At 38.9% G+C, this 26,622-nt stretch overlaps 1 protein-coding gene across 3 annotated transcripts in view; it reads left to right on the top strand.

The window, feature by feature from the left end:
- The window catches only part of CCDC171 (coiled-coil domain containing 171), a 210,964-nt gene that overhangs the window by 79,356 nt on the left and 104,986 nt on the right, over positions 1 to 26,622 (top strand). For all 3 annotated transcript variants that reach the window (XM_063129238.1, XM_063129237.1, XM_063129239.1), the window contains 5 exons: positions 2,591 to 3,098; positions 5,600 to 5,716; positions 10,321 to 10,547; positions 11,173 to 11,355; positions 13,452 to 13,637. In XM_063129238.1, the coding sequence (XP_062985308.1) occupies positions 2,591 to 3,098; positions 5,600 to 5,716; positions 10,321 to 10,547; positions 11,173 to 11,355; positions 13,452 to 13,637 (1,221 nt within the window). The remainder of the gene's footprint in view (positions 1 to 2,590; positions 3,099 to 5,599; positions 5,717 to 10,320; positions 10,548 to 11,172; positions 11,356 to 13,451; positions 13,638 to 26,622) is intronic.

Raw genomic sequence — 26,622 nt, 5'->3', positions numbered from 1 at the left:
CACTCCTCCTCATCCTTGACCATTGGTGTGGCTGGGACTGATTGGAGTTATAGGCCAAAACATCTGGAGGACACCATGGTGAGGAAGGCTGAACTAAAGGATTGATACATTGCATCTTCTCTTTCTATTGATCTGGAAAGATTGGGCAGCAATTCATGAGGTTTCTCAGCAACCTCAAAGAGCTTCTTTCCAATAAGAATTTCCACCATGATTCTGATAGGGATGTGAATGGCAAGGGCCTTCAGCAGCATGGTTACAAGACAGTTCAGACTTATTCTTGAGCTTTGTGAACGTTTCTTGGAGCAATGCAGGCTGTTGATGGGACTTGATCTGACTTGACCTTTCCAATAACCATTGATAACCATACTCATATTTTGAACAATTTAAGGGTACTGACAGTGTTGCAGTTTTGAAGGAAGATAACTGTGTTGTGTTTCTTTTATAAATATATATGTATCTATAAAAAGCACTTAATATATTGCTGTGATTCGCAACGCATATTCAGTCATTAGTTTAACATACTTTACTGCTTTAAGATTTGTCTGTTTATTTTACAGCTTGCTCGACAACTGGGTTTTTATATATGTGAAAAGTAAAGCAATAGGTGATTGATCAAATAAAATTAAGAGTGTTCTCTTGGAAATATAATTCCGCCCGAACCATAATTAATCTGTGAATATATAAGTAGGGGGTTGATTACAAAGTAATTAAAAGATCACCTTTACTTTCCCTTTCCCAGCTGCTGCCTATCTATTTCTGTCTCTCCAGGTTTCCCCTGGTTTACTATTCTCTTTTCCTAAACTTACTTTTCCCAGACATGTGTTGTCGTCTTTGAAGAGCAGCATAATTCTTATTTCTAAGTCATAGACCTACCTGTTGCTTATAGATTAGTATTGCTTATAGGTTATAAGTTGCTTATAGAAAGGAAGTACTGCATTATTCACCTGCATTAGCCTTTATGTTAAGTAGGAAGCTGCTTTACACCAAGCCAGATCATTGGTCCATCTAGCTTAGTATTGTCTGCATTTACTGGTAACGCCTCTCCAAGGTTTTAGACAAGAATCTTTTCCATCCCTACATGGGGATGCCAGAGACTGGGTGTGGAACCTTTATCCATTCATTTTACAGCATGTTGGAGTAGCAAGTTTCTATTCATGTGAAAAGTACAACAATATGTGATTGATCAAATAAAACTTAATTAACCCACAAATTGCTGGGAGGTGCACTGCATACAAGCCACTTCCACTTTGTATAAACAACCCGTCTTGTTTATGCAACGTTGCGTGGTTTTTTGATGTGCAAACCTGGACACTCTGGGTTGTTTATCAGTTAAGTGTTAACCTAAAAACAATTTGTTTTTAGGTTAACACTGGGTTGTTTAACCCATAAACAACTGAGAGTGTCCTACAAACATTTCTAGGTTGTTTTTCAGTCCAGAAATGGCTTGCAAGTTTGGTGTGTCTCTGGCAAATGGTTAATTAACTCATAATTTGCTGCTATGAGATGTGAACTGGGTCAGTGTGTAGTTTTGGACCAATGTATCTGTTCTGTACAAAGGGAATCAGTGGACATGTTACCAGTGGAAAAATCCCAAGTTCTACTAGGAATTTATTTGTTATGTGTGTGTATGGGGTACTTTGGGTATCAAATTGGGATTTGCCATGGATCAGGTTGGTACCTTCTCAGGAGAGGTTCTGTTCTGCTCTCTTTTGAATAACTTCTTATTTCACAGCTCAAGGAATGCTGAACAAGGATTAGCTCTTTTTTCTGTTAGCCCCCTTCTTTAAAAATGTAGCTATAATACAAGAACTTCCTGCCTTACCTACAGGCCCAAGTAAGTTTTTTTTCTGTAGAGTTTACTTCATCATTGCTAGCTGCCCCTGATTCCCTATTCCCAGACAGATTCCTTCAGTTGCCCAGTCTTGACCTTGTTACTCTTTCTTTCTTTTCCTGGTTGCTTGTTTCTGCCTCGATTCTTTTACCTTCAGTGCCATCTGCCTCTTCTGCTGATTCACTTACTGTTTCTTTGGAATTGACCACTCACTGTGGTCCTTCTTATGGCACTGCCGTGATGCTTGAAGGTCCAATACTATGCAGGTGGGCCCATTGCATATGTCCTCATTACCCAGTCATCCCCACGCATCCTGGTTAGGTGGTAATGGCCTACATAATTGTCTCTGCCCCTGTTATTATTGTGGGGCTTTAAACATTATAGCAATGGGACAAGATAAACCCATGGAAAAGTGGCTCCCATACTGCTGATATAATATTTAAAAGACATCACTGTTTCTCCTTCAGAGATGTGCATCTTGACCATTATGTTTTGGATAAGACTTTAATGGTTGCAAAAAAAGCCGTTTCCCTTATCCTTAGTGAACCCATTATTTTAAATATGCTTTTCCAGAGTTTGGATTCATTGCAATGGTGACAGAGTCATGCCATGGCCTTAAGGCTTTATGTCAGGGCTTTGTTATGTGCCGGTAGAAAGATGTGGCAACAATTCATCCATAGGTTCTGTAAGCTTTAGTGGTTGGAAACAGGTTGGCAATTCAGTCTTGAAGTTAAAATCTCTTTTCCCTGCCCATTGCAGAAATACCAAGAAATGGCAGAAAAAGCCAAAGAGAAGTTCACTACTGCTGAAAAAATGCAGGAGCAGTTAATCCTTGAAAATTCGCACTTTAAATCCATGTTGACTCAGACTCAAAAGGAACATACATCTCTGCTGGCGGCTTGTGCGCTGTTGTCTGGTGCCCTGTATCCCTTGTACAGCCGATCATGTGCCTTGTCCACACAAAGGGACTTCCTTCAGGATCAGGTCAACACCTGTGATGTGTTCAAGCAGGAGATACGGACTCTGGCCAATGCATTGTCTGAGACCGAGGAAAGGAAGCAAAGCGATGGCAAGGTGAAGAAGAAAAGGCACTACAAAGGCTCGATACGCTTGTTCCGCAAAGGCGTCATCGCCGTGCTGGCAGCCAATAGGCTTCAAATGCTGGGCCAGTCGTGCAGCTCCCTTTTCTCCTGGGTGGACAGCTTCAGAGAAGGCATAGGAATCTTAGTCTGCGTAGGAGACTCCAAGGATGTACATAACCTGTCAAGTAAGATAATCAGCTAATGATTTATATGTTTTGTGTCAAACTGCACTTTCAGTACTTAAATAACAATTATATTATGCCAAGGCAATGGGGGGCGTAGGCTTCACAATTTGAGGGGGGAAATTATGTTTAAGCTGTTAAACCAAATTTAGTGCATTAATTAAAAGAGCTAAAGCCCCCAGTGGTGGTGTTAACTACAAAGGAGCCCCCGTTATTTGAATTGATGGTAAACAGAATCTGAATTTATTCTGGCCCAGTGTAAACTGCTGTGCACTCTTTAGATCCTCCCATTCACAGTGTGAATTCACCTGCCTTTCCATAGTTTGCTTTAGCATTATGTCTGTCTTGGCACTAACCATGGTCTACACAAACTAGATTCCTTCAGATTCAGGGTTTGCAAACCCAACTCTTGCTTAGAGAGGCATTATGATTTGCATTAACTATGGCCAATGCCAATACAGGTATAATTCTGTAGCATGAATAAAAATAAATGAAGGGAATTAAGGCAGGAGGTGGGAGTGTGCATGTCTGTGATATATGCTACAAATCTCTTGATCATGGTTAGAAGAATTGGAATGCTATGTCTGCTCTGGGCTTCTGTGTTGCTCCATGTAGCCTTGTGACAATGAAATCAATAAATTCTGTGTGAATATCTTGTCAGAGTCAGCCTCAGGTCATCTGATCCATTGAAGATGTTGTGATTCATTCCCATTTTCATATGACACACAAGTTATGTGTGGCCAGCACCTTCTCTGGCTCTGTGTATTTGAAATTTGTCCACACACCAAAATTATTCAATTGCAATGGGCAGGTTGCCTAGTGCAATACCTAGTCCAAGAACAACCCACTTTGAGGAATATGGTGTCCTGGCTGCCTCATCTTGATGACAATTCTTATTATGGAATGGAAATGGCTATTCCAGTGCAATTATTTCAGATAAAGCATTTATTATTATTATTATTATTATTATTATTATTATTATTATTATTATTATTCCACTTTTTGCCCAATACTGGGCCTCAAGGCGAATCATAAAAGCTTGTACCTACCAGGGGAGGTACACGATGACTACCATCTTAACTGAAGATGCCATGTGGCATCTTTCTTTAAAATATATTAGGGAGCTTTTGCATTTTCAGAATTGAGAATGTTGCATGAAATAACTTCTTTGCTTTATTAAGGAGCAATAAAAACACACACCAAGAAATTAGGTAAGTTTTTAAAACAAACATGTCATTGTTCTTTTTTTTTTAAAGCAGAATTGCATTACTTAGCTCAGTACAGATTATATGCCAAGCCCTGGTGAAGGAAACTTAACTATGGCTTGACAAAATATCTGAATCGATAGACCATGGTTTAACCATTTGTCAGGTATGCTTTAAGGTGGATTCCTGCATTGAGCAGGGGGTTGGACTCAATGGCATTATAGGCCCCTTCCAAATCTATTCTGATTCTATAATTGGAAACCAGACCAGAATTGGAAATCACAGCTCAAAAGTGACTAATGTCTGAATTGACAATTGGCAATTGTTGTAATATTGGCCATCTCTGTCTACTGTTGAGACAGGCATAAACTTCTGTCTTGTTAGGGGATGGTAAAAGAAAGGAGAGAATTATTTTGAAGCTCAAGCCATGATTTGGATGTTAAACTAGGCTAGTGCAAAACATGGCTTGGGATGGCTGAATTGAACTAATGTGGGGTGAATAAGTATAGCTTTGCAGACTTGTAAGGTGGGATGGAGTATAGTGGTTAAGAGCGTAAGCTCTAAACTGGGAAGTCCCTAGTTCAGATCTCAAATCAACCATGAGCTCACTAGATGGCTCTAGGCTGGCCACTGATCCCTCAATCTCTGCTCCAGCTACATCTATAATAGTAATGATAACAAGACTGAACAGGGAGAAATCTGTGAACCTGTAGGTTAAAAAAAAGTGGACGTCTTTGGATTGGCATGATTCGGAGTGGAATCGTTGCGCCAAGTGGAGATGTGTTTAAATTTTCCCCTTGGTGACTTTTCCCTGACGTTTGTCTCCCCCACCCCATCCTGGGCAAATAGTAGATTTTGGGATGGGTGGGGGGCAGGAAGAGTAGTTTTCATATTTACAGTTGACATGTAAATATTGAGTATTATATTTGGGTTGGATAATTTACAGGTTGTGTCTGGCTTATGAAGTTTCTAGTGTGTAAGCCACGGAAATTTGTACGAATTCTAAGAACGCAAGTGTTACTGATTTTTTTTTTTTTTAAGTAAAGGAAGTTTCTACTCTTTTGATGTTGAAGCCTGAAATTTAATCCAAACCTTGGAAGTATGATGGCAAAACTTTCTAATTTGGTTGCCGGTGGTAAATGTGATGCCCATTCTTGCACTAACACTTTGGATGCTATGCTCTGGCCTAGTAGCCTCCAAATCTGAGTGACCGTTTTAACAATATTTTTTGAGAAATGTTTTAAATCTAATTCTGAGGGTGGCTTTGGATTAGTGTACTTTTTTTCTATTGAAATGCAGGGCAACAGAAGGAACAGATCCGTTCTCTTCAAGCAATTAATTGGTTTACCAGTCCTAGTCTTCTTGCTGCTATCCTTAGTTCTATGGTTGAGCTGCATGAAGTAGTTAGCAAAACAGGTAATGTCTTTTAGTTGCCTCTTTGGTTTTGTCTTGTGTATCCTGTACCTTCAAACAATACCTTTTGGACAGGCTGTTGGTGACGGACTGCTGTAAAGTAAACGGTAAATTCACCAGTTCACTGAACTGGCATTGCTTTGGTTGGAAAGGTCCAGGTGCCCGCACACCTTCTAACACAGCATCTTATTGGGTACCTTAAGGTTCCAGGGCTGCAAAAATCAGCAGAGAGTACCGTAAGCAAGATTGACCAGTAGCAGAGAAGGTGGGATTTTCCTGGATAAGTGGGTCACAGACAGTCCTACACATTCTCATTTGCCAGGCCCAGGATTAAGCTTCAGTTGCAAACACCGCATTTGAAGCCAATCCATTAGATTAGGACATAAAACTAGATGGTCCACAAAGTTCTGAACTGACTTGGCTGAAAATTTAACTTGCTGTCAGTGTATCCCCTTTCAAATGCTCTTAAGGTGATATGGGAGGATTTTAAGAGCAGGGAACTGCAACTGAGGGTACAGTTTTTCCTAGAAATATATAAATTGTTAATTAAATAGCTGTCCATGAAATACTAGTGCACAGTTATGCACAGCCATTGCAAGAAGAGCAGCAGCCATGGGGAGGTTCTATGACAGAGATCCAGCTAGGTGTACTCTGTGCTGCTCCCAGTCGGCATCTGACCACCAGCAGTGCGTAGCAGAGTGGAATCACTGGAGGCTGACGCAGCATTGCTACACATGCCAGCCTATGCCCATTCATAACTTCACACCATGCTTCCTGATTTTGGAAGTGATTGGGGGAAAAGCATATGAAGAAGGCGTGGTGTTGGGAAGGGGAAGGCAGGCAATGCATGAGGCAGGGATCATTAAACATTGCAGACAACTATGTTCCCCATCCAGAGGTCTGTGGGTGTCACAGTCCTAGCTTCACTGCACTCCTGTGTGAAGTAAGTACCAAAAAACATCACAGTATAACAAGTATAGCAGGTAGTACACCCATACATACAAGCTTGGCACTGAGCAATACCTCAAAATCTGGCTTGGTTCTGCCAAGGCCATATGCTGAAGTAGAGGTGGAGCCTCCTCGAAGCCACTGAAGACAGACAGGCTGATCAGATTCAGCACAGAGATCTTTCTGACCAGTTGGCTCATTCTCGTTCATGTTTAACAGGTGGCTGATCATGGTCTTAGTCAAATGGTCTCAGAAATATCATTTGAAATATCCCGTCTAGCCCAAACAGTGCAAGACGGAAAGTGTTAACACGGATTACCCCAGCATCTTGACTGTGCTTTGGCCATGATGTGCTCTTTGATCAGTTAATGGATGCTTATGCAACCTACCGTTAGTTGTGAGGTTGATCCCACTAATACCATTTCTTATGGTTCTCAACCAAGGACTACATTTCCAGAAGCTTATGTGGTGCACCTACAAACCCACATCCCCAAGAAGCCATGGAAAAATCCTTAGCGTCTTAAGTTAATGTGTGCAACATAAGCCATGATTGGAAGAACAATACAACTGGTTTCATGCTTCCAAGGAGACTTTGGATTTGTTTTTAAACAGCAGCCAAACAGACTATTGAAACTGAGAGTAGTTTCAAACCAATTTGATATGGTATTGAGGCCTCCTATGCAAAGAAATCCCATTGGGCCCTTGCAATCCCTTGGGTGCACCTAAAGTTGCATTTTGGATCCAAGCCATTCTTACACGAGGCTTGGTTTTTTTAAAAAAACACTGTTGCTTAGAGGAAGCTAGCATTAAGTTTCTTTGAACAGAAGAGACTATGATTATTTGTAGCTTAAGCTGAGTTTCTAAAGCTCACAGTGGACTTTTTGTCATGTAAATATTAGTAAGGAGTTCAGCCCTTCCTTCTTATTCTGTTTTGCTAAAAACAACAACAACAAGCAAAACACAGGGCATCCTCTCCTTGTTGCTAGAGTAATGTTTGTCACTTTTCATTGGTTTTCGCTTCATTTGTTTAATAAAGACTTTGTTGCTCTTTGTACTGCAACCGTATTTGTGTAAGACATTTCTCACACACTCATCACAACATAAATTATTTAGTGCTTTTACTGTAATTCCTTGATAGTCTGTGGCCAGGTACTTAAAGTGTATATATTCTTTTCCCTCTGGTTATAGATACAGCAGAATACAGTACCTTGTGGAATTGCATTGTATTCTCATTTCACCTCTCAAAGCCGTGAATGATTTTAACCCACACATTTCTTTGTTTTAGTGAAAACCATTATTCATTAAAAATTAACCAGAGGTGATGCTTTGCTTTTAGAAAGTGTGTGCTTTCCCATTCTGGAAATGTCCCCTGTCCAAATCTCTCTGGTAATACTTAAAACCAAGACTGGTACAACATTAGACTGAAAGTTATGTGTTTATGCAAAGTTCAAATTTAGGATTTTAAACTGGAATGACACAGTCATCTACAGTATTCTTTCAAATATTCTGATACCAATGTATTCTTTCAAATATTCTGATAACATTTGGTTTACAACTGTTGCCAAGAAAGTTAGAGTTACAAATGTTGTCACTCCACCCAAAACCACTTATTCTACACAATAGCTGAGAACCCTACACAACTATTTCCTCTTTTTTCCATTGTCTTTTCTTTTGCACTACTCAAACAGCAGCCCTGCCATGCCACGGAGCCTTTGAAATGGAGAGGACTTTCAAAAGCCAATTTACAATATTGCATGTGGGGCCTGTTATTCAGAGGGGGATATGTTTTTTTAAACATGAAAATCTCATTGGGCCTGCCCAAACCCTTGGGTTTACCTAAAGCAGTCCTTTGAATTCCTGCCAAGTTTACATGAAATCTGAATGGACTATTGTCCATATGCAAAGTTTATACATAAAATAAAACTTAATGCCACTTATTGTTTTTCAGAGAAGACACTGATTTATTTGCATCCTGCTACATTTAGTTTAGATGATTCTTTGGTTGCGGATGGAAAGAATTTTCTGTGGACCGTATTCCTATCCCATTTTGCTGGAAAACGTTTGCTTTTGTTCATAGTGATGGGGGTGGGGGGTGCAAAGATGGCTTGCTTTAAAAATGTGCCTTGATAGGCTTTGTGCTTTAAACTTCAGACAAATATTTTAATTCTCTACTGCAGCAACAGGAGATCTTGTATCCTTCTGAATGTAAATAAGCTCCGCCATGGTTGTCATCTTACCCTGATAGTATCGCAAGACAAGTAATGACAGATTAAGACCTGACTTGCAGAGGGGAAACTAAATTACAAGACTTTTATTAAGGCATAAATAAACCTATTAACTGTTATCTGGAATACCAATTAGTAGAAGGAGCACTGACAATTTTATTTATCAACATTAAACACAATTATTAATTACAGACCTGACGAATCTAGCAGTAAGCAGAACATGTTGGGTGTGCTGGGGCCTTAAGCCCATTATATGAGAAGGATGATTACCAAAATCCTATGGGGAAATAAGTAATTGTAGTTGTAAAATTTTAATTGCCTTGGAATAAGGTAAATTATATTCTCTTGTCTCAGAATATAAATAGTGTGGCATTAAGGTACCAAGCCTCAGTAGTTTTAAGCAGCAAATGATTTAGACATCTAAGCTGTCAGGAAAGAAATGGAAACAGTTATAAATTTGCAACTGTGACTTACCTTCTGCTTTTGAATGAGTAACACATTCACTGATATTTATAAGCAATTTTTAGTCTGCTTACACAACAGGTCTTGGGTGTCATATATTGCAACCTATGGATTAATGAAGGGAAAATGATGCAGTATAAGAAGAGAACATAAAGCCAATACTCATTAACCAAACCATGATTTCTCCTGAGCCAATGTCTACCCCTGCATATGCCCGTGTGATTTTAGCGGCAGTTAAGCAGAATTAGGTGTTTGTGTACGTGAAGATGGAATTAGACCTGGATTCTTTTTCTGCCACCAGAATTGTCCTGTTATAGACTAATGTTTTCAAAGGTAAATGGCTTCAGGATTTGACAGATGGTTGACGTGTATGCATATAACACCACTAAAACAGATTTACCTAGAAAGTTACAATATGCCTGTTTCCAGCACGCAAACAATTCCATGGGAAATATTCTATTAATACATAATCTAGATTGTAGACAAAGCATATAATCCTATGCCTGTTAAACACAGAAAAAGTTCTACAAATTCCAGCATTTCCCAGCCAGCATGTCTAAATTCTCTTCTGTCTAAACATCCCTAGGATTGCACCCTAAATTACCTTATTTATGAAATTAGCTGGTTTATGTAGTATTTTCTATAGAACAGAGTTGCTTTTTAGGGGGCAAGGTGTATTCTGGAGACTATGGGATTGCATCAAACGGTCATACGCTAAGCCTATTTCCTTAGAAGTAAGTACCTCTGAATTCAATGGGGCGTATTTGGTCCTCTAGTAAAGTTGCTTGGGACTGGAGCCTTGGGTTATTTTCATTTTTGTGTGTGGGGATGGTGGGGTACAACTGCTTTATATGGTAAAATCCTAAAACATTGTGTTTCATTATTTCCTGTATCAAATATTTCCAAGATGCACTAAAAGAAACAGGCTTAAACCTACTTGATTCGTAGATTTTATTTTTTTTTCTTTTAAAGATCTGAATTCCTGGCTTTCGGGACATTTACTTACTAGTGCAGCAAGAAATTCTTTTTCAAAACTCATGGACAAACTTGGTATCGTGATGGAAGTTACTTCACCGGACACCAGCAGGAGTATTACCTACATAGAGAAAGACTTGTTGGTTCAGAGACTGGCTCGTGGACTCCATAAAATAAATGCACAGGCTCTTAAAGCAGGCATAACTGAGAGGGCCCCTGCTACGGTTTGTATGAATATGATTAGCATACAACAGCAGTTGTGCCTACTGAATTTGCTTTCAGATTGTTTCTTTCCATTTTTACTTTCTTTCTTAGTTTATGTAGTACACAACAGATTATTCAGCCTTTAAAGTAAAAATGAGGAATTGCACGGAAGATATAATATTACTCAGACCACACCTAACTTTGATATTGCTGTGGTATTTTGTTGCTTTTATTAAACTTCTTCGCTTTCTTTCTGGCCATTTAGGGTTCTAGGCAATGTGCAATCTTCTTTTAAAATACCGTTGTAAGAGCAATTCATGATTTTAATTTTAAAAGTACTATAATTATCACCCACTGTATACTTGGGTTATATGCTGCTACAAAATGAATTTTTCCTATCTATCAAAAATATAGTAGATGTTCCCTCCATAGGCTCTCTTTCCTAGTTTTGACTGTCAGAAAATACTGTCTGTATATATATTGTTTCAGCAACACAGTAGAGTAGGTTTTAGACTACTGAAATTTTTATGTGAATTCAGAAAGGAAGCTTCATTTTAATTTTCCTAGGCATTAAAATGCAATTGATTTATTGCATAATCAGCAGATTTTGATAGCTAACAATATTGTTTCCGTTTTTGTTACCAGAAGAGCATAGCATCCTTGCAGAAGCAAATATTTGAATTTACACAAAGGCTGCGTACAGCAGAAGTGGAACGGCGGTCACTGCGCTTAGAGCTCACAGAATTCAAACGGAATTTGAATGAGATGAAGAAAGAGGCTGACAAAGCCCAGAGCCTGCAAGAGCAATTAAATACGTTTAAGCAATCTGTAAGTATATTTGATTTAGAAGGGGGAGAAAATAACCTGGTCTAAAGGAGAGATTTCCTTTTTACTCCATTTTGATTCAGCATTTCTTGGAAAACTAAATAATAAAAACAGACTATTTTTACATTCTCCGCACACACTCCACTGCCCCCCCCCAAAGCCTGTGTCTCACAAATGTGTCCCAGCTGTGAATCAGGTATGTTGAAAAGGGGTGTGGGGAGACAACCAGTGACTCTTTTTGTATGATTAGTTCTTTATGTTTCAGGATAAGTTAGGTTAAGTAAATAATCATGTGTGATCTTCAATAAAGCTAATCTCTCTCTCTCTCTCTCTCCCCCCCCCCCCCGCCCCCCCGGCCATTATCCTAAATGATTCATGGCACTGGAGAACTGGAGTTTGAAAACTCCATTTGTGTGTTTTGTATACACATTTTATGTTTATTATCAGCCAAATCCTTGCCAACTGTTGACATCTTGAACTACATAACGGCTGCTTCGCACATTGTAAATTGTCGACATGCAAGATACTTCCATGTTAGATTTAAAAGGCAACTCTAATGTAAGTCACCATGTATGAGAGCAGCACAGATGGAGTTTTTTTGGTGGTGGTGGTGGTGGGTGCAACCACTGCTATATGTGCACAGTATAGTACATGCAATGTACTATAGTACATGCAATAGGAAATTGTGACCATTCATACTCAAGTGAATATGCAATGAAAGCTCCACATGTTTAGTTGTCTCATGTGATTACTTAGTAATTTGTATATGGAAGTGCTTCCCACACAGACATTCTGTAACCGAGGGAAGGACCTGGTGATCTTGCCAGCGTCTCAGTGGTCTACAGGCTTGCTGAGACTGTAGTATTCCTCCAGCTCTTTAGTTGCCTTAACCTGCACTCTTATTTCAGAAATAATTTATTAATATTTATTTATTTATTGCATTTTTATACTGCCCAATAGCCGAAGCTCCCTGGGTGGTTCACAAAAATTAAAACCATTCAAAGTATAAAACAACAATATAAAAACATGATATAAAATGCAATATAAAAGCACAACCAGGATAATTTTCAATGAAATAAAAATGGTAATCTTAAGAACAAAAAGGAAGAGTAAAATACCACAGAATAGTGATTTCTTTCAGTCTGTTTCATGACGTGTTTTCCCACAAGTGTTTATTTCTAATGTGCCTGATTTCTTTGTATTATTTTTCTGTTCGTTTTATCTACACTCAGGATAGGCACATGTGTATAAGGCTCTCCTGCCAGAAGGTGGAGAAGGGAAATAATACTGTTTTATAATTTCACCTCAAAGGTTAGATACTGGTCCAGCTTAAACATCTTGAATTATCTAGATTATTTAGCCAAACAGGCGTCTAGCTTTGATGTGTTCAATTCATTGGATTATCTTTGCGATATTTAAAATGGAAAAGAATGGATAGATAAGGGGTGAGTTTCAATAGGCTTGCTTTTGATTTTTCTAAAACATTTTACCAGTGGAGGCTGATTTTGGTGGGGCTGTGAATCCATTCTGGGTTTTAGTCAAAACTAGCCAAAACTCTAGAGCGGCTATCCAAAGTGCTGAACACTATACCCAAAACAGGTTCAGCACCTTTAGAGTTCTGGCTGGTTCTGACTAAAACACAGAATACTTTCACAGCCCTACTGAAAACAGAGCCGCCAGCCTCCACTGCATTTTATGTAGGCAAGAATAGGTCTTGGGTAAGTATATGGGTGTATATGGGTCTATGATTAAGCAATAGAAAAATGCAGTGCCTTTCTTTAGATTAATCATCATCATCAACATCATCTCCTCAGTTATATGACCTCTTTGATCAGGAGTAATTTGAATGAGAACCTTTCTTTTTTACATGTACTTATGCTCCATGTTTCTTTTAGGAAATCTGGTGAATAAAAATCACCTGGCATTAGCATTGTATAATGGTCCTGACTTGGAAAAGCGAGAGCCTCTAGGGCAAATCTATTGAGTGTTTTAAAACTTTTGCATTAGAATGTTGCATATTGGCAAGTGGGATACTGAAAGTCAAGTGTACAAACAATGCTGCTATTTCATGACAGTACACAATTTATTTCCTTTATCAGAAATTGATCACCCACGAGAGGTTTGAAAGTGCATGCGAAGAGCTAAATAATGCATTGCTTCGGGAGCAGCAGGCACAAATGCTTTTGAGCGAACAGGCACAGCAGCTACAGGAGCTGCAGTATAAACTGGAATTGCATTCTTGCGAAGAAGCAGACAAAAACCAAACCCTAAGTGAAGCCGTAAAGGTAGGGCAGCGTTTCTTCAAAAATAAAGATGCTATTCTCGCCTCAGCAGGAAACGTCAAATTTTGTAGTCTTCAGAAGGAACACATTCTACGTACAGCACATTAAGCCAAGTCATGTGAACAGGGTCACAAGCTGGGGAAGCATCCTGAAACCATTTTGGTAGAGCGCGTATTTTGGCACACATTGATGTGCATCAAAATCAATAGCGGTATCTTTTCTCTGATAAAATTATGGAATTTATGGCAGTGGAAGAAAAGAGTTAACAGTTTCTGCCTGTTGGCACAGCAAAATAAGAGAAGCCCTGTCTACCTCAAAAACTGGGATTCAGAATTTAAAGTTCTGTGCAGACCTGGTTACCGTTGTGGTATATAATTTGGATAGAGCAGAGCAGGAGGAATTTATTCATAACAAGGGAAGAGAGGAGGTGTGTATTCCCATGGCCGGAGCTTGTTCCCTAAACTGTAGTTAATTTTGAACCTGGGAAGGATGATAAAAGCTTTCCCTCTGCATTAAAATAAGCACATGTGCCAATAGTGGCTTCATTGTTGCAGCAATGGACAACTCTCTCCTATTCAGCCTTTCTCCTTTGTCAAGAAAGAGAAAGACGAAGCAAGCCTGAGTGCAGTTAATGTGCTTGAACCATCACCAATAGCATCTCTTCGGTAGTAATAATAATAATAATAATAATAATAATAATAATAATAATAATAATAATAATAATAATATTTATTTCTAACCCGCCTCTCCCTTTGGATCGAGACGGGGAACAACATTAGAACAGGAATCAATACATCTTTAAAATTCTTGATTTTACATTGATCTGGATAGGCCTGCCGGAAAAGGCTAGTCTTTAAAGCTGCCTTAAAATCACACAGAGAGTTAATTTTACGAATCTCCTCCGGCAGGCCATTCCACAATCTGGGGGCGACAGAAGAAAAGGTCCTCTGGGAAACTGATGTCAGCCTAGTTTTAGCTGACTGAAGTAAGTTCACCCCAGAGGACCTGAGTGTGCGGGGCGGACTGTATGGGAGAATGCGATCCCGCAGGTAACCTGGACCCAAACCATTTAGGGCTTTAAAGGTAATGACCAACACTTTGTACTTTGCCCGGAAACTAATTGGCAGCCAGTGGAGTGATTTTAATGTTGGGATAATATGCTCACCCCTAGATGTACTGGTGACTAACCTGGCTGCCATATTAAGATAGGATTGTAGTATGGAGAACAAGAGTTGCCTGCCTTCCCCCATGGCAGAGGTTTTTATAAGTACAGTTGGTGTCTGCACTTCAGTAAAGTAGTCTCCCACTTTGCCCCAATTACCTGTTGTTGTTGTTGTTGTTGTTACCACCCTTTATAAGTCTTGACAGGGGAGCTTGCTTATGAGCTTGTTCAAGTCCCAGAGGTATCATATGCTTTTTTTCTGAATGGTTTACCTTAACCTTCGATGGATATGCAAATTAGAAGTTCAAGAAAAAAGTGGTTATTTGAGAAACTCTGTTCACAGGATCTGTATATGACACAATCAAGCCACCGTGAATATTTTAGAGAAAGACAGAATCTAAATAAATAGAAAAGAAGACCTTTAAATAGCAATCAAATTTATTTAAAAAAAAACTATTTAGAATATATACAAATGAGGAACACCCCAAACATGAAAAGTGATTATAAATGTATATAATACGTTATTCATTCATTTGTTATATTTCTGTACTTATAGCTGAAGCTGTCAGAGGGTGGGGTTTCACAAAAATCTATATGTTTTGCACATCTATATTACAGATGTGCAAAACATACAGATTCCTATAACAATGTGTATAAAATACTAAAAATTACACATTTAGATAATTCCTCAACTAAATTTTGCAAGCCTATATTAAGGCTTTGCAATAATTTTAAATAACCTTTAAAATTAATTCACAATTAAAGGAAAACGTTAGTAATTGCATCAAAGCATGCAGTTGACATTTACGCATTGTACACTTTGGTTTAAATATACAACCTATATTAGTAATTAGAAAATATTTCAACTTTCTGTTATTTTCATCAAGTAGGTTTAAAACACTGTTGATTAATTTTGTAGCTTTATCGGTTTTGATTATAATCCTATATATATAGGATTATATATATATAATATATATATATAATATATATACACCGAATGGCATATACCGTAGAGACATACATCCTGGCCAATTATGTTTCAAGGTCAGTCAGAGCTAAGCACTGTTCTTAGACTATTTCTTTTATTAGGTGAGAAAAGATAGTAGCCCAATTGTCTCATTTTGCAACAAAAAAAAGGAAAAAAGAGAGAGTTTGATTTTGTGGCAACAGTATCTATACTATTTTACATAGTAAGACAATGCAGTAATTTCAAACAATAACAATGAGCTTTCCTTCTCCACAAGTACTGAAAACATCTAGAGTACATGGTCTGTTATAAAATAATATGTTCATAAATATTCTTTTTAGAGAGAATTTTTGAGAAGTTTAATTCATTTAAACACAGGCATTGTTTTATCTATGTGGACATTCAAGGCACAGTCAAAAGCATAAAAAATGTACATCATTATTATATATCAAACACCAAACAGCAAAATTTAAAAAGAGAAGCCAAAATAAAGGGTGATCAGAGGACCAGAGTTACTGCTCCAACCAAAACTGTGCAGAAAGAACAGTATCTTGACTTGGTATCTGAAGACTAGGTAGAAAGAGGAGAAATTTGATATTCTAGAGCACATAATTCCAAAATGTGGATGGGAACAAGATACTATTGTTCATTTCAAAGAGATGTATGTTCCTTTGAGCTACCTAGAATATTCGCAGTACTGCTTAGTGGATTGGGACCAGCAAGCATTTGACTTTCTGTTAGCACTTTCTGTTAGCATTTGACTTTCTGTGGGCATTATACATCCTATCAATTAGTACAGACATCCTTTCCAACAGTCTCAGCATGATAAAACAAACTCATAGGACTCAACCTTCACATCTGGAGAGCACCAGGCTGGGGAAGGTTGGCTTACACTTGAATCCTGTACATGTCTTCTCAGAAGTCAGTGCCACTGAGTTCACTAGGGTTTACCCCCAAGTAGTATAGGATTGCAAACTAATCTCATCTGAGAGGCGTTCAAGATAGCCAAACAAAACCTTTTTCTGCTCATCTATCACTTTGATGAGATGATGTATTGTGGAGGGATTGTGGGGAATGAACAGTAAGTTGTATAAACACATTTTAAGAAAAGCAAAAAAAACTTTGGCTCTTTGAAGGGCAGGATATTGACCAAAAATGGAAAGTGCGTTGCACCTGCTCTTGTTCTAGATCTGTAATGAATAGTGCTCTTTTGTCATCACTCCTGCTGCTATATGGGAGATGTGTGTGAGAGAAAAGTATTGGACAGTCCCTGTATTTGGTAAGAATATAGAACAATGTTCCCCAACCTCCTGCCCACCAGATGTTTGAGATTACAAGACCCAGCATTTCTGACCATGGGATATACTGACTTGCAATGATGGGAGTTGTTGTTCAACATCTTTGAAGGGCACCAGGTTGGGGAAGTGCTGCTCTAAAAAAAGAGAAGTAGGCGGGCCTAAGTTGTTCGTCATTCGTTTTCCACTACCCCATATCATATTCTCCATCCTGTCCTCATGGTTTATCTGCTTTGGGAGAATGAGTATTTCAGTTGCACTTTCTGCGCCCTTTGGGAGGATGTGGCATTAAGACTTGTGAGCCTTAACTCCCAATTTCCCTGCTTTTTGATGCTTGGTTGAAAGCTCTAGAGCCTTAACATTGTTTCGTAAACCATAAGTTTTTTGTTTGATGAATTTCATGGCTTTGTGTAATGGATGACCGGATATTATACAGTTGACAACCAAACCAATGTCAGCCAGGATGTTACACCATGTTGACAACCAATATAAAACCACAGCTAGTGTTATGTGTTGAATCCACTTTTCAAATTAATAAATGAGCCCCAGAAGTTATGCTCTGATGATACTCATTTGAACTTTTCAATAGCCAGTGTCCAGAGACAAAAGCATTTTTTTTGTCACTGCCTCCTGAAAAGGAAGCATTTCATATTTTGTGTATGTACTTGGGAGTCAACTTGAAAAATTGTTCTACTGGAATTAAAACCTCTGACTAATTCTGGAAGCACACAAAATAATACAAGAAAATATTCTATATTAGAATAAGTTTCAGTTTACTATGTTAATTATTATAGATCATTTTATGCTACATGCTTTTTCTTCCCATTTGGATCTCAAAGTAGCAGTTTGTGATCAAGTTTGTGGTCAAGTTTCAAGCCTGCACGGGCTGCATTTCCATCCATAGATGTTTACTCAAAAGTGAGACCCACTGAATTTTCTTGGTTCTTGAAAAGCAACATACTTGCTTTTAGATTTGCCAGGCTTAGCACTCTGTGTGTGCTATGTATGCCTGCTGTGTCTGTCCCTATAGTTCCCTGTAAGGCCCTGTTATTATGGTCTGCCACTTTGTTTGTCTTTAGTAGTCTGTAGTCCAGACCTCTTCAGAAGGGGGAATAGCGTTATTTATTTATTAATTTATTTATTAAAACATTTATATCCTGTCCTATATCTCAAGGATCTCAGGGCGGCATACAAATAAAATCATACATATGAAATAGAACAATAAATATACAATTATAAAACAAATTAAACCATTAATATGTTAAAACCAATATGAAATTCTGGCATATGTGAATTTCAGGAAGATTGGTGAAAAAAATTCAGTTTTATGAATGTTAGAATGACCTACCTCATAATTACTCCTTTATATTGGTAGGATGCTATTTTTTTCCTGTCATACCTTAACTAATGACGCACGGCTGTGTGTTCTTAAATAGAAGAGAGATGAAATAACTTACTTGAAATTCAGAATTACAAATAAAACAATAACATGCAAACTGCTTCTGACATGGCCTGAATCAATTAAAATGAGGGTTTGGGATTGGATGCAGGCTGTGGAATTGTGTGCTCTCACCCCTGCTGTTCTACACATGAATTCCCCTCAGCCATATACTCATGTTCACACAACATGGAACACTGGCTTGAAGGAGTCTGGCATAGTAACGTTCAAGAGAGCTTTGGCTATTGGGCGGTATAGAAATGTGAAGGAAGGGAGGAAGGGTTTGGTTGGAGGACACCGCATGACCCAATCTTGATCCTTAAACCTCTGTTTCAGTTACAATCTGGTGTGTCATTACAGTGCCTCATAATATGAGATTCCTGGGGAATTAAATCTACTTCTGGGAATGGTGTGAAAGCTGTTGTAGTTATTTAAACGGCTGTCTCAGAGTTTATAAAATCTCTTGATAACTTAAGAGTTAATTTTGAAGACCCCCACCCCACCCCGCAAACACATTTACTTCAGTTTGGTCACATTTATAAGTGACCAAACTGAAACTCAGTCTGAACAAGGCTGAAGTGAAAAATCATGAGACAGTCCTGTAACTTGAGGTCAGAACAGCCATCACTGGTGGGCTTTAAACCTCATAAATATATTTTTCTATCATCTCCAACTGGCTGCAACCTTTTCTTTGAAATTCCTTGTTGTTTATTCGTTCAGTCGCTTCCGACTCTTCGTGACTTCATGGACCAGCCCTCGCCAGAGCTTTCTGTCGGCCGTCGCCACCCCTAGCTCCCCCAAGGTCAAGTCTGTCACCTCCAGAATATCATCCATCCATCTTGCCCTTGGTCGGCCCCTCTTCCTTTTGCCTTCCACTTTCCCTAGCATCAGCCTCTTCTCCAGGGTATCCTGTCTTCTCATTATGTGGCCAAAGTACTTCAGTTTTGCCTTTACTACCATTCCCTCAAGTGAGCAGTCTGGCTTTATTTCCTGGAGTATGGACTGGTTTGATCTTCTTGCAGTCCAAGGCACTCTCAGAATTTTCCTCCAATACCACAGTTCAAAAGCATCTATCTTCCTTCGCTCAGCTTTCCTTATGGTCCAGCTCTCGCAGCCATAGGTTACTACGGGGAATACCATTGCTTTAACTATGTGGACCTTTGTTGTCAGTGTGGTCATTCATGTCTTTCCAATTCGGAAGAGTAGACTCTTCATGGGTATGCTATGGTGATGACGTGGAAGCCTGTGTTCTGATAGGGGAGGACTGCCAGGACGACATAAAGGAAATACTTCAATGTCAGCAACGACTCTCTCTCTCTTGTTTTGTGCTGAAATCAAGGTTTTGGTTATCCATGACCTATCAAGCCCTAAATAGTTTGTATCCTGCATAACTAAAGATTGCCTTCAGCTGTATGCCGTATCACAGTCTACAAGGTCAGTTGAAAATGTCCTCTTAAATTTACTTTCAGTGCACCAGATTAGGACTGCAAGGATGTATACAGCAGTGCTCTTGGTGATTGGCCCATAAATGTGGTATTCTGTTACCATAGAGACTATCCAAAATCTGAGCATCTTCCATAGTGTAGTGTATGACACCTTATATTTGGGAAATTTTTTAGTGACCAGCGATAGGGGAACATGAAGGTGCAGTTTGTATCCCTTTTCACTTTGAATGAGTACATACAATATGTTACTTAACATATTGCTACCCATCCTAGGTCTCCCAAGTTGAAGCATTAGCTGTACATATGGAAATAGTTGGTCAAAACATATCTGTCCTTAAGTGCCTATCTACATTACCTTCTTCTCTGCTCCCCACCCAGTTGAAAAACGTACAGGTGCTGTGAGTACAAGAATAACATACAATGTAACTCTGAAGGTAATATATTTTTATATGCAAGGTTTATTTGCTAGGAAAGCTGCATAATTTTAAGAATATTAAATCTGTCACCAAGTGTATCTGATACTTGGCAGGTAGGGTTCTGCGATTATTGTAGAGTTCTGATGTGATAAAATACGTGTTTTTGCATCCTTTTAAAGAGCTGTGATGAAAGGCTAATACCCTAGTAGAATAACTCTGGATGTGTTCACTGTAAAGCCAGAAAATAAATTTGGGTCTTTCATTCACCAACTCCCATGAGTGTTTTCATTTCCTTGCCCCTAGAGAAGCAGGCTAGAACTAGAATGCTCAAAGGGATGTTGTTGATTGCCAGTAACTGTGTTGTCACTTTGGCAAGAAAGAGCAATTCTAAACACTGTATCTATTAAATTAAAAGCTGTTGTTCATTAAAGAACATAATGTAGCTGATTATTCATTAGTGTACAAGTTAATAGTAAACTGTTAATCAAATTTATCATGTTAAATCAAGCTAGAGAGAGAGAGAGAGAGGGAGAGATCCCTTCTGAATTGTTTGGAGGCTAAATTTCATAATTCATTAATTAGTTAAAGGCTTTAGTTGTTTAAAAAGTTTTGTATAATGCATATTCTCAGTACCTAAATAATTTATAGAAACTGGATTTTAAACTGGAATTTCCACCTGCCCTTCTTTCAGTAAAATAGTAAAATATTGCTCATCTCCTTGTTTGTCATTCATAAAAACAGTAGTTCACATGTAACATGGCCATAACCGGGTTCACATGATCATGGAGGGTTAAATAACCCATGGTGGCTTATTTTCCCTCCACGTGTGTACCGGTTGCAAGCCGCCTAATTACCTTTTCCAGACACGGGGTGTCGTGACGTCCGAACCTGGCATGGTGTCTGAACCTGAAACTAGAAGAAGCCATGTCTTGACAACCATCTATGGCCACAAGGGTAATTACACTAATTAGGCGGCTTGCAGCCAATGCACACAGGGCAGGAAAATAAGCCACTATGGTTTATTTTCCCTCCATGATTGTGCAAACTTGATCAAGTGTCTCCAACAGACAGATTACACCTTTCTCTGCATATTTGGAAGAGAATGGAGAAAGTTGCTAACTCTCCAGAATTTTACTTTGAAACATTTGGGTCAGACACTAATTTGTAACATTGCAAAAAAGAAAAGAAAAAGCCCTACTCTTTCCAGGCGCGCCACTTCACACTAAGCCAGGAGGTCAATGAGCATTGTGCACTGCTTTGCTCCTCCCTTTGTGCTAGCAAGCAAATAACAATTCAGAACTTCACCATGGCATCCTGTGATGTGGAAACTGGGAACTATGGTTAAATGCTTTGCAAACAAGCCAATGTTTATAATAAAAAATCCTAACAACACCCAACAGTAACTACTTGTGATACAATACAGCAGTAAAAGCAGCAGCAGCAAATAAAAATAATTTTTAAAAGGCCTTGACGAAATAAAATACAAAGCTTTGACCTGGCAGCAGAAGCAGCACACAAGATGGCTTGATTGCCTGGGCTTCTCTGTGGAGACCATTCACGAAGTATTTCCATTGTCACTACTAAGAAGACTTCTTTTTCCCTTTTGTCTTATAGCCATCACCACATTTCACCATCAGTATGCTGTCTTGTAATCATGTGCATGTCTTGAAATAGTTCCAGCTATGTAGCTGCCATGGAAGAGTGGTGCAATGCTTGCTCTCATTGAGATTGGGGAGGGACAACATAGTGATGTCTACTTTTTTTGCTTTGTACAGCGAGTTTCCCATGCTCATTCAGTCATTACAGTAGTATGGAAACCTCATTTGGCATCATTTGTAAAGTGCAAATGCACAAAGCTTTCTTTTACAGAGGGATACTGGAAAATGTGTGCATGTGCAAAAGGATGGGTTTTCAGGCGGGTTCTCTTAGTCTCAGGGTTAGAGAATCCATGACTCTCCAGATGTTGTTGGACTCAAACCTCCATCAGCCCCACCCAACATAGCCAATCGTCTTACTCTGTACAATATGACGCAGATTAATATGTTCCTATTGTTTTGGGTTTAATTTTCCAATAGATCCTGTCTTTTGAATTGTTAAATAAAAATGCTTAGTTATACACATTTAAATTAAGAAATGACAATGAATGAAAATGAGTGTTTTGATACCCTTCTATGGTTTTATTGAGGGAATCCCTCCTCTTTCCAATCAATCCATTTTTTTTAACTTCTTCGAGTGTTGTTGTTTTTTTAATTTGCCACTGAAGGCTTAATGGCATTACTGCTTTTTTGTAATTATACTAATAAACACTTCTGTCCATGACCTTGGAATTTAGAGTGCAGTGGGAATGATTTATTGACATGTACGCCTGAAGAAAAAAATAGGATTATTTCGCGAGTAAAATGCAAAGGTGTTAAGCACGTATGCTTGGATACCACTTATCCCAGTTAGTTGAAAGCTTTTATGTATCTTTAAGATTTTCATTCAAAAATACAAGAAGGCTTCTCGTTAAATCCAGTTTCCTGAGAGATCTTTGTTAGAACACTGAATCAACTACAAAGTAACTATATTACCTTGAGATGTGCAGAAGGAATCAATAGACCTATAAAGTTGCGTAGATTTTTTTTAATGTTCTAAACCCTATTTTTCCTAGTAGCTTGAATATCAATGCATAGGACTTTTCTCTGGCTTCTGATATCCTAGTCCTTTACACTTAGTAGGTTTTTGTTGTTATTTTAAACTATGGAGTTATGCTTATAGGACTTATTCTGTGGGTGTCTTTATTAACCTTAACCAACTTTTCCCATGGTTGACTTTTCTTCTTGTGTGAAGCTTGAGTGTATAAAGATTTTTTAAAGTTACTATAAAACCCATACTGAAACTTTCCCAACCTCTCCTCTCCTGTGCCCCTAAGCTTTTCTGGAGGGTTCAGGATACTTGTTTACAGTGTGGGATGAGTAGGGAGCTGCAGCAGGAAGGGGAAATCACCCAACAGTGGATAGAGAAACCACGGCCCTTTCTACACCTAAGGGTTATCCCAGGAAAATGGAGGGATCATCCCTGCCTGCTCCCAGGATCCCCTGTGTGACATTTGGATGCACAGGAACGATCCCAGGATATAGGGCTGGTGTAGACATGCCCCATATGTACCTGAAGCAGGCCACTTCTGTCCTCACCCAGAAACCACCCATACCCCTTACACTGGAATGCGAGGGGGAAGACTTTAACTTTGCTCCCATTCCATCAACCTTACTCATTCTCATTGGGATAGGGGTTGTTGGGGTGAAGCCTCCCCATCCCCACCACAGCAATCTGCAGCAGGAACTCTGAAATGATGGGAGGCTTTAACTGTGCCCCATTCCAATGGTCGGGATCAAGATCTGTGGAAGAAGAACAAAGTTAAAGCCTCTTGCTCGTCCCAGCAATCTGGATCAGGATGTATGTGCAAATGCTTGTGTGCGGGGGTGAGAAGCCACACACCTAATGCCACATGTAGCCCTCAGAGCAATGATGTTTGGGTGCTCTACCTGATCTTGTCTCTGTTGAAAGGGAGACACAAGCTTATGAGGATGTGCATTTTCACAAAGGAGATTTCTACAAATAGGAAACATTACCTCTGAAACTTTTGCAAAATGCCTTGGGAGTCATTTTGAAAGAACCCTCTGTCAGAGAAGTTCAAAGGATAATTGGAAAACATCATAGCATTGCACCATTGCCAAGTTTGATGTTAGTATTTTATTTTTTTGAAACATATTGATAGACAGTATTTGCAGTGAAAATGAATTAGCAATGGAAGTTAAAGTAATGTATGTTTAATGTTGTCGGAAGCTGACCTGAGGTGGCATTGCGTTGACCTATTATGCTTCAGCCAAGGCCTTCAAGTTAGGGTCACCTTCACATATTATATTTTCCCCATTTTCATCTTATCACCCCAGTGTTTGAAAAATATTGTAAGCACTCATGCTGTTATTTAAAGGATATGTGCATGTCTGCTGTGACGTTCACGTCAGGAGCTATTTCAAGATACAGACACTTTGAGCTAGTTCACATGTCTACATTAAGCTGTGATAGGTGCAGGTCAGATTCTGATGTGTTTCAAATGAAAATGTTTTCACTTCACCTAATTTTCAGTGAAATAGTGTGTGGTGTTACTTTAGGCCTTACGCTTCTTGTTGATTTTTTTGATTTCTTCTGAAGAAGTGTTCCTTGGGAATTGGTGTCCTATATTTAAGCCTTTCGATACCCATACTTTTAATCACTATAATTCAAATGGTACCTTCTGAGGACCTCATTACCTGCAGAGGCCCATTGGTCAGGCATGCGTGAAAGCGCTTTCTCCTGTGTTGCCCCCAACTATGGAATGTGCTCCCTCAAGAACTACAATTTGTCCCCATTTTCTTGGCCTTTAGAAAGGATGTGAAGATATATTTCTTCAGTCTAGCCTTTTAAAATAAGTAGTCTTTGAGATTTTAATGTTGACTGTTTTTAATGCTCTTGGTTTTATTGTTTTAAGGTTTCTTCAGCTTATCCTAAAATATCTTAAGGTGATAATCAGAACAGCCTTTATCCCTAGTGCTAGAACATAAATGGGGCATGTAGAGAGTACAATAAAAGCCACATACACGGCAGCAATAGGCACTTGGAGCTTTATAAAAATGTGTGGTCAGCCCAAGTCACTTTGTCTCCTTCAGGGCCAGTATAAATAGTGACCTCCCACTAATTAAAAAAACCAGCCCTATATTTCAGCATTTAATGGCACCAGGAATATGCCCCCTAATGTGCCTGACTCATGAAGAGACCATGTGTGAGTAGAGCACAATTGCACAGCTCTGTCTCATTTTTGGCTAGCATATTTAACTGCATTGTTCTATACAAATCTCTCTTTATATCTATAGTAAAAGGCTAACATTGAGGCTGCCCTATTCTTTCCAAGCTGTGTTCAAGGGTGTCCACAGTTTTCTTACTTTGGGCAGTATCCAGTGCTGCCACTTCATGTCTGCCATTGTGTTGTGCCAGCAGGACCTCCTGCTGGTGCACGGAAACCTAGCACTTCCTAGAGTAACCTTAGAAACAAGTCAAAACACTCATTTCCAGAATAGGATAGAACAGCAGAGTTTCCTCATATGAGCTTCACTTACCTGTTCTGTTCCAGAAATGAGCATTTTGACTCGTTTACAGATTTACTCAAAGCATTAGCTACCCGTTGAGCCAATAGTGGGTCCTGCTGTGCATGGACAGCACTGAATTTTGCCCTTCGTCCTCAATTGTTTTTCTATTGTGAAATTTGTTATGTTAAATATTGTGTGGTAAATGTAACAACTTTGCTCTCAAGATATTTTGTGTAGTTATTCCTCATATTTTGCTTCGGGGTAGCCTTTTTAGGGTTTCTTGATGGGAACATATCTTATGCATGACAATGTTGTGAATGAACGTGAATGAACGTATGGCGATCTTAATGGCCGAAGGATCAAATACATCTAAAGATAAAATAATTGGGACTCAATAATTAAAATGTGTCTTAAAGCACTTTGCACTTCAGAATGAGCGATTGGCATCCACACAATACTATAAGCAGGCAATATGAGTTTTTTGGTTTCGTTTTGTTATCCCGCTCTCCTTATTCAGTTTCTAACTGTTCAAATTTGTCTGTTGCAGTGTTTCAAGATAAACGCACTATCAGGCTTTGAAATTTCCTTATTTTTGTAAATATTAAGGCCCAGGGAGCAAAATAAAGAGCTATATTGTGGATTAAGTGAAATATCTCAAGGCTGCGCTTTTCTGATAACTGAACCTGAAGTGACCTTTCTCAGACACAATTACAGAGCTGTATGTTTTTCCTTTAATTTCATCAGGGGTTTAATTAGTATACAAATAAAACTTCTCTTATCTTCCTTTCTACCTAATTGGCTTGTCTTCGCTTATATATGAAGCATGTGAAAGTGGGCTGTAATTAGGGTGACCGTGTTAACCTCTTTTTCTCAAATGTACTCCTGCCTAAAGGCCTCAAGGCCTAAAAACAGTGCTTTGGATTATTGCTTTGCAATCACTGTGGTACTCCCATAGGCTTTCTCATGAGCAGAAGGGCTTTGGGTGCTGCCGGTTCCCACTGCTTAACGGGGATCTTCATTCTTCTCCCCTCTAAATGTTTATTGATTATCTCACTGTTCCACACTCAGCCTCCAACAACTTAATATCAGGTGACAGTCAGGAGAGTTCTCCAAGTAATTAGAGTTGAGCATTGGGGGAACAATTAGGACCAGAGTTATTA

The sequence above is a fragment of the Elgaria multicarinata genome, chromosome 6 (assembly GCF_023053635.1).
Source record: "Elgaria multicarinata webbii isolate HBS135686 ecotype San Diego chromosome 6, rElgMul1.1.pri, whole genome shotgun sequence".
Classification (NCBI taxonomy): Eukaryota; Metazoa; Chordata; class Lepidosauria; order Squamata; family Anguidae; genus Elgaria; species Elgaria multicarinata.
The sequence above is the reverse complement of the archived record's forward strand: the minus strand, read 5'-3'. Positions and strand labels throughout refer to the sequence as shown.